The following is a 13,951-nucleotide window of genomic DNA, read 5'->3' on the forward strand; positions in this document are numbered from 1 at the left end:
GATTCCCACAGGGGGCCAGTACAAAAAATTTATGAAATGTATGCATTCACTACTGTAAGTCGCTCTGGATAAGAGCGTCTGCTAAATGACTAAAATGTAAATGTAAAATGTACATAGGTCATAGGAAATCCAAGGAAGTAGTGTCTATAATACTGTAATAAACTCACATAGTTGCTGTCACAGATTACATACTCCACACAGTTGCTAGTTGGATATTCATTTTCCACTGAGAAAAAACATTTCTGTAATTGCAGCATTCATATAAATTCCTTTGTATCACGTTTTTTCTTTAGCTGACCTTTTTATATTTTACAACTCATGAATGCAACTCTTTATTTAAAATTGTTTGTGTTTTACTTGTGGCCTGGTTGTCCTGAAAATAAATAGGTAAAACACTTTATTGTAAATATAAGGGCTGGACATACAGATAAATGAAAGTCAGATAAATAAAAAGCAGATTTTTGCTCGGGACTGATAGGCTTAATGTTGGTCTGAAACTGTTGATATTCTGTACAGTGAGTTTAGATCTATCCTAGAACATTCTTGTTCCAACACCACAGCTCACAGCTAGTGCACTGACTTTTATCCCATGCTAATCCATGGTGCTTGTCCATTCAGGAATATTGTCTCTGGGAATTGAGTAACACTGAGGTTGTTTTGTTGTCTTTCAGCTCCATGTGGTGGCCATTATAATGGATCTGAAGGCGTGGTACTATCTCCTAACTTCCCCCACAACTACACTGCTGGGCAAACCTGCTCCTACTATATCACTGTCTCTGGAGAATTTGGTGAGGTTAATCAAATGCATCATTATTAATGCAACACTTAAACTTATGCTACGCTTGACTAGTTTTACACCTCTGATTTATCTGCCTATTCGTGGGTTGCTCCTCCGTCACTCGGTCGCATCGTTGCCATTGTGATCAGCATTCTACAGACTCCGTAGTCACATTAATGTCCAAAAGTAGAACGTGAGCTAATGACTGTTTTGCCTAAATTACACTGGTGGCCTGGAAATGTGATGACATTGCTAAAGTAGGCAAATATGTAGTAGGAAACAGCTTAGCCATCATCATCATGTCATCACATTTACATTAGACTGATGGCAATGTTATCGTTAGCTAAAATCCAGTGGTCTCCCCTCAATCTTAGAACAGGAAGGCCTGCACACTGTTTTTGCTCCCAATTCCCTGCTTTATTGATGACATTTAGATCCGAAACAAATCTTCGTCAGGTAAAACAGACTGAGTGCTCACATCCCAAAATATAAAGTACACATTTCACCTCACATGACCATCATGCCCATGACACATGGTGGGTGTGGAAACAATTCAATTAACTTTTGCGCATATTCATTCATAATTAAAGGTACATATGTTCAGAAAATATTGTATGCATACAAATCGGTCCGAGTTAAAACCTATGCATCAGTAAAAAAGATTACTTTGGAAACTTTTGGAATACCCGCCTTACCCGCCTTAATGACCATTACGCACATGGGGTGTGGTGGCTGTAGATATAATTAGAGTGACCTATTTAAAAAAAAAAAAATGGTGTACCTCTAATAATTGTATATCAATGTGATGGGCACATAGTAGTTACAGAATCTAATATATACGTACAGTATGTGCAAAATGACAGTGCAGACCTGGATGGCAAGACAAATCAATATAACACATGCATGTAAGAAATTATCTGATATCAAATTTTTGGTTGAGACCTTTAGGAGGCATGGTGGACAGTGAATCCAATACAATTCTCTAGACTATTTTAAATTGACATCCCTGAAATCTCCTCATATTCAGGCTTATAGAAAGCATAGACCAGTCATGAAGTGATGAATCATGGACAAGGTATGCTAGAGATGGCGCTGGTTCTTGTTTGTACTCACACAAGTCATGCTTTCTTAATTGTGAGTGATATGCAGCAGGTATGACATCCAAAACATCTCTAACTGCATAAGATATGTATCTATGCCTCAGTGTGTGTTTATCATGCATGACCTGGTGTAGCAGATGTGAAATCGCTAGTTAACCTCTATGGGCTATGTGGGATGCAAGCGTCCCACCCCTGGTACACCCAATCAACAACAGGTGAAATATCAAGACCGCCAAATTTGAAAACAATTAAATGTCATGATTCAAATTTCTCAAACATACAACTATCTTACACCCTTTGAAAGATAAACATCTCCTTAATCTAACCACGTTGTCCGATTTCAAAAAGGCTTTACGGCAAAAGCATAAAGTTAGATTATGTTAGGAGAGTACATTGAATTTAGCTGTGTGTAATGTTTTGTCAATTCAAAGACAGGCGTCACCAAAAGCAGAAAACCAGCTAAAATGATGCACTAACCTTTGACAATCTCCATCAGATGACACTCCTAGGACATTATGTTAGACAATGCATGCATTTTTTGTTCTATCAAGTTCATATTTATATCCAAAAACAGCGTTTTACTATGGCGTTGATGTTGAGGAAATCGTTTCCCTCCAATAACCGCCAGTCAAGCAGCACAACAAATTAAATAATTACTATTCGAAAACATTGGTAAAATATTATATTGTCATTCAAAGAATTATAGATTTACATCTCTTGAACGCAACCGGATTGCCAGATTTAAAAATAACCTTACTGGGAAATCACACTTTGCAATAATCTGAGCACTGCGCCCAGAAAAATACGCTTTGCGATACAGACTAACCGCCATGTTGGAGAGATCTAAAATCGAAAATACTATGTAAATAATCCATTACCTTTGATTCTCTTCATCAGATGTCACTTCCAGGAATCCCAGGTCCATAACAAATGTAGTTTTGTTCGAAAAAGCTCATAATTTATGTCCAAAAAGCTCCGTGTTGTTAGCACATGATCTATGCCAGCCGGACTTCTCGTCATGAACGAGGGGAAAAAAAATATTTACGTTCGTTCAAACATGTCAAACGTTGTATAGCATAAATCATTAGTGCCTTTTTTAACCAGAACATGAATAATATTCAAGGCGGACGTTTGCATTCTCTTTTAAAACGTTTTGGAACGAGCGTACCCAACATGAACTCGCGCGCAAGAGTCTAATCGGCCATCACCGTTCCAAGGCTCTTGTTCGTTCAGTTCTCACAGTAGAAGACTCAAACCACTTTCTAAAGACTGGTGACATCTAGTGGAAGCCATAGGAAGTGCTCAAAGATTAATAAGCCCCTGTGTGTTTCAATGGCATAGGCTTAAAGGTAATTCAACACATCAGGTATCCACTTCCTGTCAGAATTTGTCTCAGGGTTTTGACTGCCATATGAGTTCTGTTATACTTAGACACTATTCAAACAGTTTTAGAAAATTCAGAGTGTTTTCTATCCAAACCTGAACAATAATATGCATATTCTAGCTTCTGAGTTGGTGTAGGAGGCAGTTAAAAATGGGCACATATTTTTTTCAAAATTCTCAATACTGCCCCCTAGCCCCAAGAGGTTTTAAACAGTGTTGGCTAGCCCATTGTGTGGTGACATCACCCACCCTGAGACCTGAGTCAGCCCCAGCCTACAGTATAACAACAATGGTTTTGGTAGACGAGTGGTTAGCACGCTAGCTTTGTGTCATTGTTGACAAGACACCAAATCCCAATTTTCCATTTAAGCACTCAATTTACCATTTGGGGATGTGATTGTTTTGTAGACACATTTTACATGTACTGAGAACCTGTATGATGTCCCCATTTTGCCTCCTCAGTGGTATTTGGGCAGTTTGCCTACTTTCAGACAGCAATGAATGACTCAGTGGAACTATTTGATGGAGCCAATCTGAATGCCAGGCTGCTAAGCTCCCTCGCTGGGTTTCACTCAGGTAAGTAATAGCTTTTCATTCCTTCCATTGATTATAGTCTTTAAGTGAACAAAACATTCAGACGTGGATTTTGTTTGCAGTCAGAAGAGGTGTTGCAAGGACAAAATGCCTCTGCATGATAACTGTATTAGTAACTGCTGTTGGCACTTGTTACTGTCTCATTCAAAAAGTTTTAGTTTCAGTAATTAGTATTGCGACATTCTATCCATGCAAGAACAGGAAGGGCAGCCATTTTGGAAATAAGCGTTGCTTCAATGAGTATCCCAAGACACGGTGTCAGTCTTTATACAGTGGCCACATTTATCTCAAAAGCTCTGTATGCCCTCGGAAAGTATTCAGACCCCTTGACTTTTTCCACATTTTGTTACATTACAGCCTTATTAAAAAATGGATGACATAAAAAAAAATCCACAGCAATCTACAGACAATACCCCATAATGACAAAGTGAAAACAGGTTTTAAGACATTTTTGCTAATTTATTAAATAAAAAAAACGAAATACCTTGTTTACATAAGTGTTCAGACCCTTTGCTTTGAGTCTCGAAATTGAGTTCAGGTGCATCCTGTTTCCATTGATCATCCTTGATTGGACACCTCACACCTGTCTATATAAGGTCCCACAGTTGACAGTGCATGTCAGAGCAAAAACCAAGCCATGAGGTCGAAGGAATTGTCTGTTGAGCTCCGAGACAGGATTGTGTCCGGGCACAGATCTGGGGAAGAGTACCAACACATTCCTGCAGCATTGAAGGTCCCCAAGAACACAGTGGCCTCCATCATTCTTAAATGAAAGAAGTTTGGAACCACCAAGACTCTTTCTAGAGCTGGCCGCCCGGCCAAACTGAGCACTCAGGGAAGAAGGACCTTGGTCACCTCCCTGACCAAGAACCTTGAGTTCCTCTGTCGAGATGGGAGAACCTTCCAGAAGGACAACCATCTCTGCAGCACTCCACCAATCAGGCCTTTATGGTAGAGTGACCAGATGGAAGCCACTCCTCAGTAAAGGGCACATGACAGCCCGCTTGGAGTTTGCCAAAAGGCACCTAAAGACTCTCAGACCATGAGAAACAAGATTCTCTGGTCTGATGAAACCAAGATTGAACTCACCTTCCAACAGGACAATGACCCTAAGCACACAGCCAAGACGTCGCAGGAGTGTCTTTGGGACAAGTTTCTGAATGTCCTTGAGTGGCCCAGCCAGAGCCCGGACTTGAACCTGATCGAACCTCTCTGGAGAGCCTGAAAATAGCTGTGCAGCAACGCTCCCCATCCAACCTGACAGAGGTTGAGAGGATCTGCAGAGAAGAATGGGAGAAACTCCCCAAATACAGGTGTGCCAAGCTTGTAGAGTCATTCCCAATAAGACTCGAGGCTGGAATCGCTGCAAAAGGTGTTTCAACAAAGTTCTAAGTAAAGGGTCTTACTTATTTACTTATGTAAATGTGTATTTTCAGTTTCATTTGTTAAATAAATTAGTAGAAATGTATAAAAAAACAGTTTTTGCTTTCTCATTATGGGGCATTGAGTGTAGATTGATGAGGGAAAACATTTATTTGATCAATTTTAGAATAAGGCTGTAACCTAACAAAATGTGGAAAAAGTGAAAGGGTCTGAATTAGAGGTCGACCGATTATGATTTTTCAACGCCAATAGCGATTATTGGAGGACCAAAAAAAGCCGATTGTCACGGTCGTCGTAGTAATTGGACCAAGGCGCAGCGGGTTGAGTGCTCATCTTAACTTTTATTGTGAACACTTAAATAAACAAAACAATAAACAAACAAACAGTCTTGCAGGCTAAACACAGCAGTGCAAAGAACAGCCTCCCACAATTCCCATAACAAACACACTCCTAATTATAGGACCTTCAATCAGAGGCAACGATAAACAGCTGCCTCCAATTGAAGGCCCCAATCCCAATTACCTAAACATAGAATGACTAGACGGAACATAGAAATACACTAACATAGACCAAAACCCCGGAATACATAAATCAAACACCCCTCCACATAAACACACACCCCGAACCACATGAAATAAATACCCCTTGCCACGTCCTGACCAAACTACAATAACCAATAACCCCTATTACTGGTCAGGACATGACAGTAGCCCCCCCCAAGGTGCAGACCCCGGATGCACCTCATACAAAAAAAAACACAAAATAAACCCCCCAAACAAAAGGGAGGGAAGGGAGGGTGGCTGCCGTCACTGACGGTTCCCATGCTACACCCCCCCTCCCCAATCCTCCTACTGTGGAGGTGGCTCAGGTTCTGGCCTTAGTCCACCACCTAACCTATCCACCCCCGCAGAATACCTTTGGCTGAAGCTCCTTGCTGTAGACCTCGGCCTGAAGCGCTTCGCTGTAGACCTCGGGCAGAAGAGCGACTCTGGGCGCTCCGGACTGTAGTGCGACTCTGGGCGCTCCGGACTGTAGTGCGACTCTGGGCGCTCCGGACTGTAGTGCGACTCTGGGCGCTCCGGACTGTAGTGCGACTCTGGGCGCTCCGGACTGTAGTGCGACTCTGGGCGCTCCGGACTGTAGTGCGACTCTGGGCGCTCCGGACTGTAGTGCGACTCTGGGCGCTCCGGACTGTAGTGCGACTCTGGGCGCTCCGGACTGTAGTGCGACTCTGGGCGCTCCGGACTGTAGTGCGACTCTGGGAGCTCCAGACTGTAGTGCGACTCTGGGAGCTCCAGACTGTAGTGCGACTCTGGGAGCTCCAGACTGTAGTGCGACTCTGGGAGCTCCAGACTGTAGTGCGACTCTGGGAGCTCCAGACTGTAGTGCGATTCTGGGAGCCCCAGACTGTAGTGCGACTCTGGGAGCTCCAGACTGTAGTGCGACTCTGGGAGCTCCAGACTGTAGGTCGACTCTGGGAGCTCCAGACTGTAGGTCGACTCTGGGAGCTCCAGACTGTAGGTCGACTCTGGCTGTGCCGGTTCCGGACTGTAGGCCGTCTCTCTTGGTTCCGGACTGTGGGCCGTCTCTCTTGGTTCCGGACTGTGGGCCATCTCTAAACGGGGCACTGTCGCCGGACACTCTGGACGGGGCACTATCGCCGGACACTCTGGACGGGGTACTGTCGCCGGAAGCTCTGGACGGGGTACTGTCGTCGGAAGCTCTGGACGGGGTACTGTCATCGGAAGCTCTGGACGGGAACTGCGCACTGAAAGCCTGATGCGTGGGGCTGGTAGTGGAGGTACCAGACTGGAGACACGCACCCCAAGGCTAGTGCGAGGAGGAGGAACAGGACGAGTTGGACTGGGCTGACGCACTGGAAGCCTGGTGCGTGGTGCTGGCTTTGGATGTGCCAGACTGGAGACACGCACCTCAGGGCTAGTGCAAGGAGCAGGAACAGGACGAGTTGGACTGGGCTGACGCACTGGAAGCCTGGTGTGTGGTGCTGGCTTTGGAGACGCCATACTGGATACACGCACCTCAGGGCTAGTGCGAGGAGCAGGAACAGGACGAGTTGGACTGGGCTGACGCACTGGAAGCCTGGTGGGTGGGGCTGGTACTGGAGGTATCAGACTGGAGACACGCACCCCAAGGCTAATGCAAGGAGCAGGAACAGGACGTACTGGACTGGGCTGATGCACTGGAAGCCTGGTGCGTGGTGCTGGCTTTGGATGTGCCAGACTGGAGACACGCACCTCAGGGCTAGTGCGAGGAGCAGGAACAGGACGAGTTGGACTGGGCTGACGCACTGGAAGCCTGGTGGGTGGGGCTGGTACTGGAGGTATCAGACTGGAGACACGCACCCGAAGGCTAATGCAAGGAGCAGGAACAGGACGTACTGGACTGGGCTGATGCACTGGAAGCCTGGTGCGTGGTGCTGGCTTTGGATGTGCCAGACTGGAGACACGCACCTCAGGGCTAGTGCGAGGAGCAGGAACAGGACGAGTTGGACTGGGCTGACGCACTGGAAGCCTGGTGTGTGGTGCTGGCTTTGGAGACGCCATACTGGATACACGCACCTCAGGGCTAGTGCGAGGAGCAGGAACAGGATGAGTTGGACTGGGCTGACGCACTGGAAGCCTGGTGCGTGGTGCTGGCTTTGGAGACGCCATACTGGATACACGCACCTCAGGGCTAGTGCGAGGAGCAGGAACAGGACGAGTTGGACTGGGCTGACGCACTGGAAGCCTGGTGCGTGGTGCTGGATTTGGAGACGCCATACTGGATACACGCACCTCAGGGCTAGTGCGAGGAGCGGGAACAGGATACACTGGGCCGTGAAGCATTACTGGAGGTCTGGAGCACACAACCCCTACGGACTGAGTGCTCACTCGAGCATGGCACACACGGATAGTTGGCTCAGGTCTACTGCCTGCCCTAGCCAAACTACCCGTGTGCCCCCCCAAAAAAATTCTTGGGGAAACCTATCCGGCTTTCTTGCCATCCGTGTTCTCATATAATAGTCCCGGTCTTCACTCCACCTTCGCCATTCCTCCCTCGCTATTTCTCCATGGGAGGCGATCCCTTCCAGCCTGGATCTCCTCTCATGTGTAGGATCCTTTACCCTCCAAGATGTTTTCCCAAGTCCAGTACTCCTTATAGTCCACAAAATTCATTTTTTGCTCCTTACCCCGTTGCTTGGTCCGTTGGTGGTGGGAGGTTCTGTCACGGTCGTCGTAGTAATTGGACCAAGGCGCAGCGGGTTGAGTGCTCATCTTAACTTTTATTGTGAACACTTAAATAAACAAAACAATAAACAAACAAACAGTCTTGCAGGCCAAACACATCAGTGCAAAGAACAGCCTCCCACAATTCCCATAACAAACACACTCCTAATTATAGGACCTTCAATCAGAGGCAACGATAAACAGCTGCCTCCAATTGAAGGCCCCAATCCCAATTACCTAAACATAGAAATAGAATGACTACACGGAACATAGACCAAAACCCCGGAATACATAAATCAAACACCCCTCTACATAAACACACACCCCGAACCACATAAAACAAATACCCCCTGCCACGTCCTGAACAAACTACAATAACCAATAACCCCTATTAATGGTCAGGACGTGACACCGATACCGATTAATTGGCCGATTTCTATATATTTGTAATAATGACAATCACAGCAATACTGAATGAACACTTTTATTTTAACGTAATATAATACATAAATAAAATCAATTTAGTCTCAAATAAATAATGACACATGTTCAATTTGGTTTAAATAATGCAAAAACACAGTGTTGGAGAAGAAAGTAAAAGTGCAATATGTGCCATGTAAAAAAGCTAACGTTTAAGTTCCTTGCTCAGAACATGAGAACATATGAAAGCTGGTGGTTCCTTTTAACATGAGTCTTCAATATTCCCACTTAAGAAGTTTTAGGTTGTAGTTATTATAGGAATCATAGGACTATTTCTCTCTATACCATTTGTATTTCATCTACCTTTGACTATTGGATGTTCTTATAGGCACTATAGTTTTGCCAGCCTAATCTCGGGAGTTGATAGACTTGAAGTCATAAAAGTCATAATTAATTACGGTCTTTGTTAGGAAGAAATGGTCTTCACACAGTTCGCAACGAGCAAGGCGGCCCAAACTGCTGCAAATACCCTGACTCTGCTTGCACAGATCGCAAGAGAAGTGACACAATTTCCCTATTTAAAATAAATTCAGGTTAGCAGGCAATATTGACTAAATATGCAGGTTTAAAAAAAATATACTTGTGTATTGATTTTAAGAAAGGCATTGATGTTAATGGTTAGGTACACATTGGTGCAACGACAGTACTTTTTTCGCAAATGCGCTTGTTAAATCATCACCCGTTTGGTGAAGTAGGCTCTGATTTGATGATAAATTAACGCAGGACAAGCTAGATAAACTAGTAATATCATCAACCATGTGTAGTTAACTAGTGATTATGTTAAGATTGATAGTTTTTTATATGATAAGTTTAATGCTAGCTAGCAACTTACCTTGGCTCCTTGCTGCACTCGCGCAACAGGTAGTCAGCCTGCACGCAGTCTCCTCGTGGAGTGCAATGTAATCGGCCATAATCAGCGTCCAAAAATGCCGATTACCGATTGTTATGAAAACTTAAAATCGGCCCTAATTAATCATTCGACCTCTAGTCTGAATACTTTCCGAAGGCACTGTTGCAATCCAAATCTGTTTTGAAATGCAAGCTGGAAGAGTGTGACTTGATATTATTTGACGTAATAAGTATGTGTTATCAAAATGTCAGCCATTGTGTACTGTATCTACTTAAGAAAGGAATATTCACTGAAGATAGAACCAATCACAAATAAACAAGTGTTTTTTTTAATGATAGGTCTGTTCCACCAAGCTCAACGGTCATATGCCTTATAGAAAATTCGCTCTGTATTTGTATTATTTCAAGCCAACTTATAACATTTGAGAATTGCTGTCCCCATCTGATTTATCGCTGTCATTGGGGAAGGTAGTTACATTTCTGAACAGAAATCACCCTCAACATTACATTATTTTGAGGGTTGATGAATAGGGCCAATGAATATAAACTGTTTCTATGGCACCTTTTACGGTTCAGATTTGTTTTATTCTACTGTGCAACCATATATTCCCAAGAAATATGCTTTGATTTTACTTTGTCTTTGAAAACATTAGATTTCAGCATTCAGTAATACAGTATGCGGAGTACAGGGTTGGGTATGTTACTTTCTAAGTGTAATCTGTTACAGTTACTTGTTAACTGTCCAAAATTGTAATCAGTAAAGTAAATTTTGGATAACCCAAACTCGGTAACGTAATCTGATTACATTATATTACTTTCCCCTTAAGAGGCCTTAGAAGAAGACAAAAATGTATGTTACCAATTGAACCACATCTATTGCAGGATAAATCAATGTTAAAGGTTACATAGCTGGCCATATATGGATGTTACATTTTGCTTTATGGTTTGGTTATGTAGGCTTCCTCTAACCCATCGCTTTCTACTACATATAATAATACTATAAAATGATATGTTTACATTAAAAACCAAAGTCTAACAGAATTCCAGTCATTTCAATAAATGTTATACCCCTTGATCTTCAAGAGTAGGACTTGGAAATATGGAAGTATAGATTAGCCAAATTGTTTTACCTGAGCATAACCCCAAAATGAAGGACTTATTAGCCAGCCCTACTCTGTTGTTTATGATTTTGTTGTCATGGAGGACTGATTGGGCTCATTGATTAGAGTAGAAAAATAAATGCTGCGCTCATGGAATGGCATGCTTTGAGCACGACTGTAAGTGCTATTTACATGTGAAAAATGAATGCCATATGCTGCATTTGCTATAGGCTTATTGTTTAACTTTTTGTTGGTGACACTTTGATATCTTGATAGCTGTTGAAACAACAACAAAACGGTCACCCCTCTGTTTTGTAAAAAGATGAGGGATGAGTAAGGAGAAATGTAACCCCTCTCAGATTAATAGACATAGCTATGGATGCAAGGACTGACCATCCATCCATGATATCAAAATTATTGTTTTAACCATGTTATGAGGCTATACAGTGTTTGTTTACATTTATCAAACAAGCTTATATTCTGGGTTCTCATGGAGTGTGACAGTTGAGCTAAGCTCATGAGGCATTTATAAGTTATATTCTTCAAGTATCAATGGATATGTGTGTGTATATACTGTACAGTTGAAGTCGTAAGTTTACATACACTTAGGTTGGAGTCATTAAAACTCGTTTTTCAACCACTCCACAAATTTCTTGTTAACAAACTATAGTTTTGGCAAGTCGGTTAGGACATCTACTTTGTGCATTACACAAGTAATTTTTCCAACAATTGTTTACAGACAGATTACATCACTTGTAATTCATTGTATCACAATTCCAGTGGGTCAGAAGTTTACATACACTAAGTTGACTGTGCGTTTAAACAGCTTGGAAAGTTCCAGAAAATGATGTCATGGCTTTAGAAGCTTCTGATATGCTAATTGACATCATTTGAGTCAATTGGAGGTGTACCTGTGGATGTATTTCAAGGCCTACCTTCAAACTCAGTGCCTCTTTGCTTGACATCATGGGAAAATCAAAAGAAATTAGCCAAAACCTCAGAAACAAATTGTAGACCTCCACAAGTCTGGTTCATCCTTGGGAGCAGTTTCCAAACGCCTGAAGGTCTCACATTCATCTGTACAAACAATAGTACGCCAGTATAAACACCATGGGACCACACATCCATCATAGCACTCAGGAAGGAGACACGTTCTGTCTCCTAGAGATGAACGTACTTCGTGTGAAAAGTGCAAATCAATCCCAGAACAACAGCAAAGGACCTTGTGAAGATGCTGGAGGAAAAAGGTACAAAAGTATCTATATCCACAGTAAAATGAGTCCTATATCGACATAACCTGAAAGGCCACTCAGCAAGGAAGAAGCCAGTGCTCCAAAACCGCCATAAAAAGCCAGACTACGGTTTGCAACTGCACATGGGGACAAAGATCGTACTTTTTGGAGAAATGTCCTCTGGTCTGATGAAACAAAAATAGAACTGTTTGGCCATAATGACCATCGTTATATTTGGAGGAAAAAGGGGGGGGGGGGCTTGCAAGCCAAAGAACACCATCCCCACCATGAAGCCCAGGGGTGGCAGCATCATGTTGTGGGGGTGCTTTGCTGCAGGAGGGACTGGTGCCCTTCACAAAATAGATGGCATAATGAGGTAGAAAAATTATGTGGATATATTGAAGCAACATCTCAAGACATCAGTCAGGAAGTTAAAGCTTGGTCGCAAATGAGTCTTCCAAATGGACAATGACCCCAAGCATACTTCTAAAGTTGTGGCAAAATGGCTTAAGGACAACAAAGTCAAGGTATTGGAGTGGCCATCACATAGCCCTGACCTAAATCCTATAGAACATTTGTTGGGCAGAACTGAATAAGCATGTGCGAGCAAGGAGGCCTACAAACCTGACTCAGATACACCAGCTCTGTCAGGAGGAATGGGCCAAAATTCACCCAAAATATCGGGGGAAGCTTGTGGAAGGCTACCCGAAATTGTCACGACACCGACGGAAGGTGGCGCTCAGCGGTCGTAGTTGCCGGCCTACTAGCTGCCACCGATCCTGTTTCACTTTCTGTTGGTTAGGTCTAGGTTAGGCACGCACCTGTTTTGTATTAGTTGTTAGTGGGGGGGGGGTATTTAGTCTAGCTAGGTAGGTTTGTGTTTTGTGCGTGATTGTTCTGTGTCAGGACTTATGTCGTTTGAGGAACGAGTGTTTCCCTCTGCCTGTGTTTTTTTTTTGGCCGCAGAGGTTATTGTGGGCTGCATCCCTGCTTAGTGTTTGAGCTGGGGTTTTTGGAGCATTTGTTTTTATGCGCCCTGCCCTACCGTGTTCGTACGTTGTGGATGCTCAATAAAAGTGTATTCACGGATTTTCTGTCTCCTAATTGAGTGTATGTAACCTTCTGACCCCCTGGGAATGTGATGAAAGAAATAAAAGCTGAAATAAATCATTCTCTTTACTATTATTCTGACATTTCACATTCTTAAAATAAAGTGGTGATCCTAACTGACGTAAGACAGGGACGTTTCACTAAGATTAAATGTCAGCAATTGTGAAAATCTGAGTTTAAATATATTTGGCTAAGGTGTATGTAAACTTTTATATATATATATATCTATTCTGGTTACAGCCAGTTTGCGCTGTTCTATGAAGGGAGTACTACACAGCTTTGCACGAGATCTTCAGTTTCTTGCCAATTTCTCGCATGGAATAGCCTTCATTTCTCAGAACAAGAATAGACTGACGAGTTTCAGAAGACATTTCTTTATTTCTGGCCATTTTGAGCCTGTAATCGAACACACAAAGGCTGATGCTCCAGATACTCAACTAGTCGAAAGAAGGCCAGTTGTATTGCTTCTTTAATCAGAACAACAGTTTCCAGCTGTGCTAACATGATTGCAAAAGGGTTTTCTGATGATCAATTAGCCTTTTAAAATAATAAACTTGGATTAGCTAACACAACGTGCCATTGGAACACAGGAGTGATGGTTGCTGATAATGGGCCTCTGTATGCCTATGTAGATATTCCATAAAAAATCTGCCGTTTCCAGCCACAATAGTAATTTACAACGTTAACAATGTCTACACTGTATTTCTGATCAATT

The 13,951-nt window shown here is 43.0% G+C and overlaps 1 protein-coding gene across 1 annotated transcript in view; it reads left to right on the forward strand.

The window, feature by feature from the left end:
- The window catches only part of LOC106612532 (CUB and sushi domain-containing protein 1), a 200,871-nt gene that overhangs the window by 79,114 nt on the left and 107,806 nt on the right, over positions 1-13,951 (forward strand). Inside the window, exons 21-22 of the mRNA XM_014213739.3 lie at positions 672-788; positions 3,724-3,837. Of these exons, the coding sequence (XP_014069214.3) occupies positions 672-788; positions 3,724-3,837 (231 nt within the window). The remainder of the gene's footprint in view (positions 1-671; positions 789-3,723; positions 3,838-13,951) is intronic.

This window comes from Salmo salar, chromosome 01 (assembly GCF_965601325.2).
Source record: "Salmo salar chromosome 01, fSalSal1, whole genome shotgun sequence".
NCBI lineage: Eukaryota > Metazoa > Chordata > Actinopteri > Salmoniformes > Salmonidae > Salmo > Salmo salar.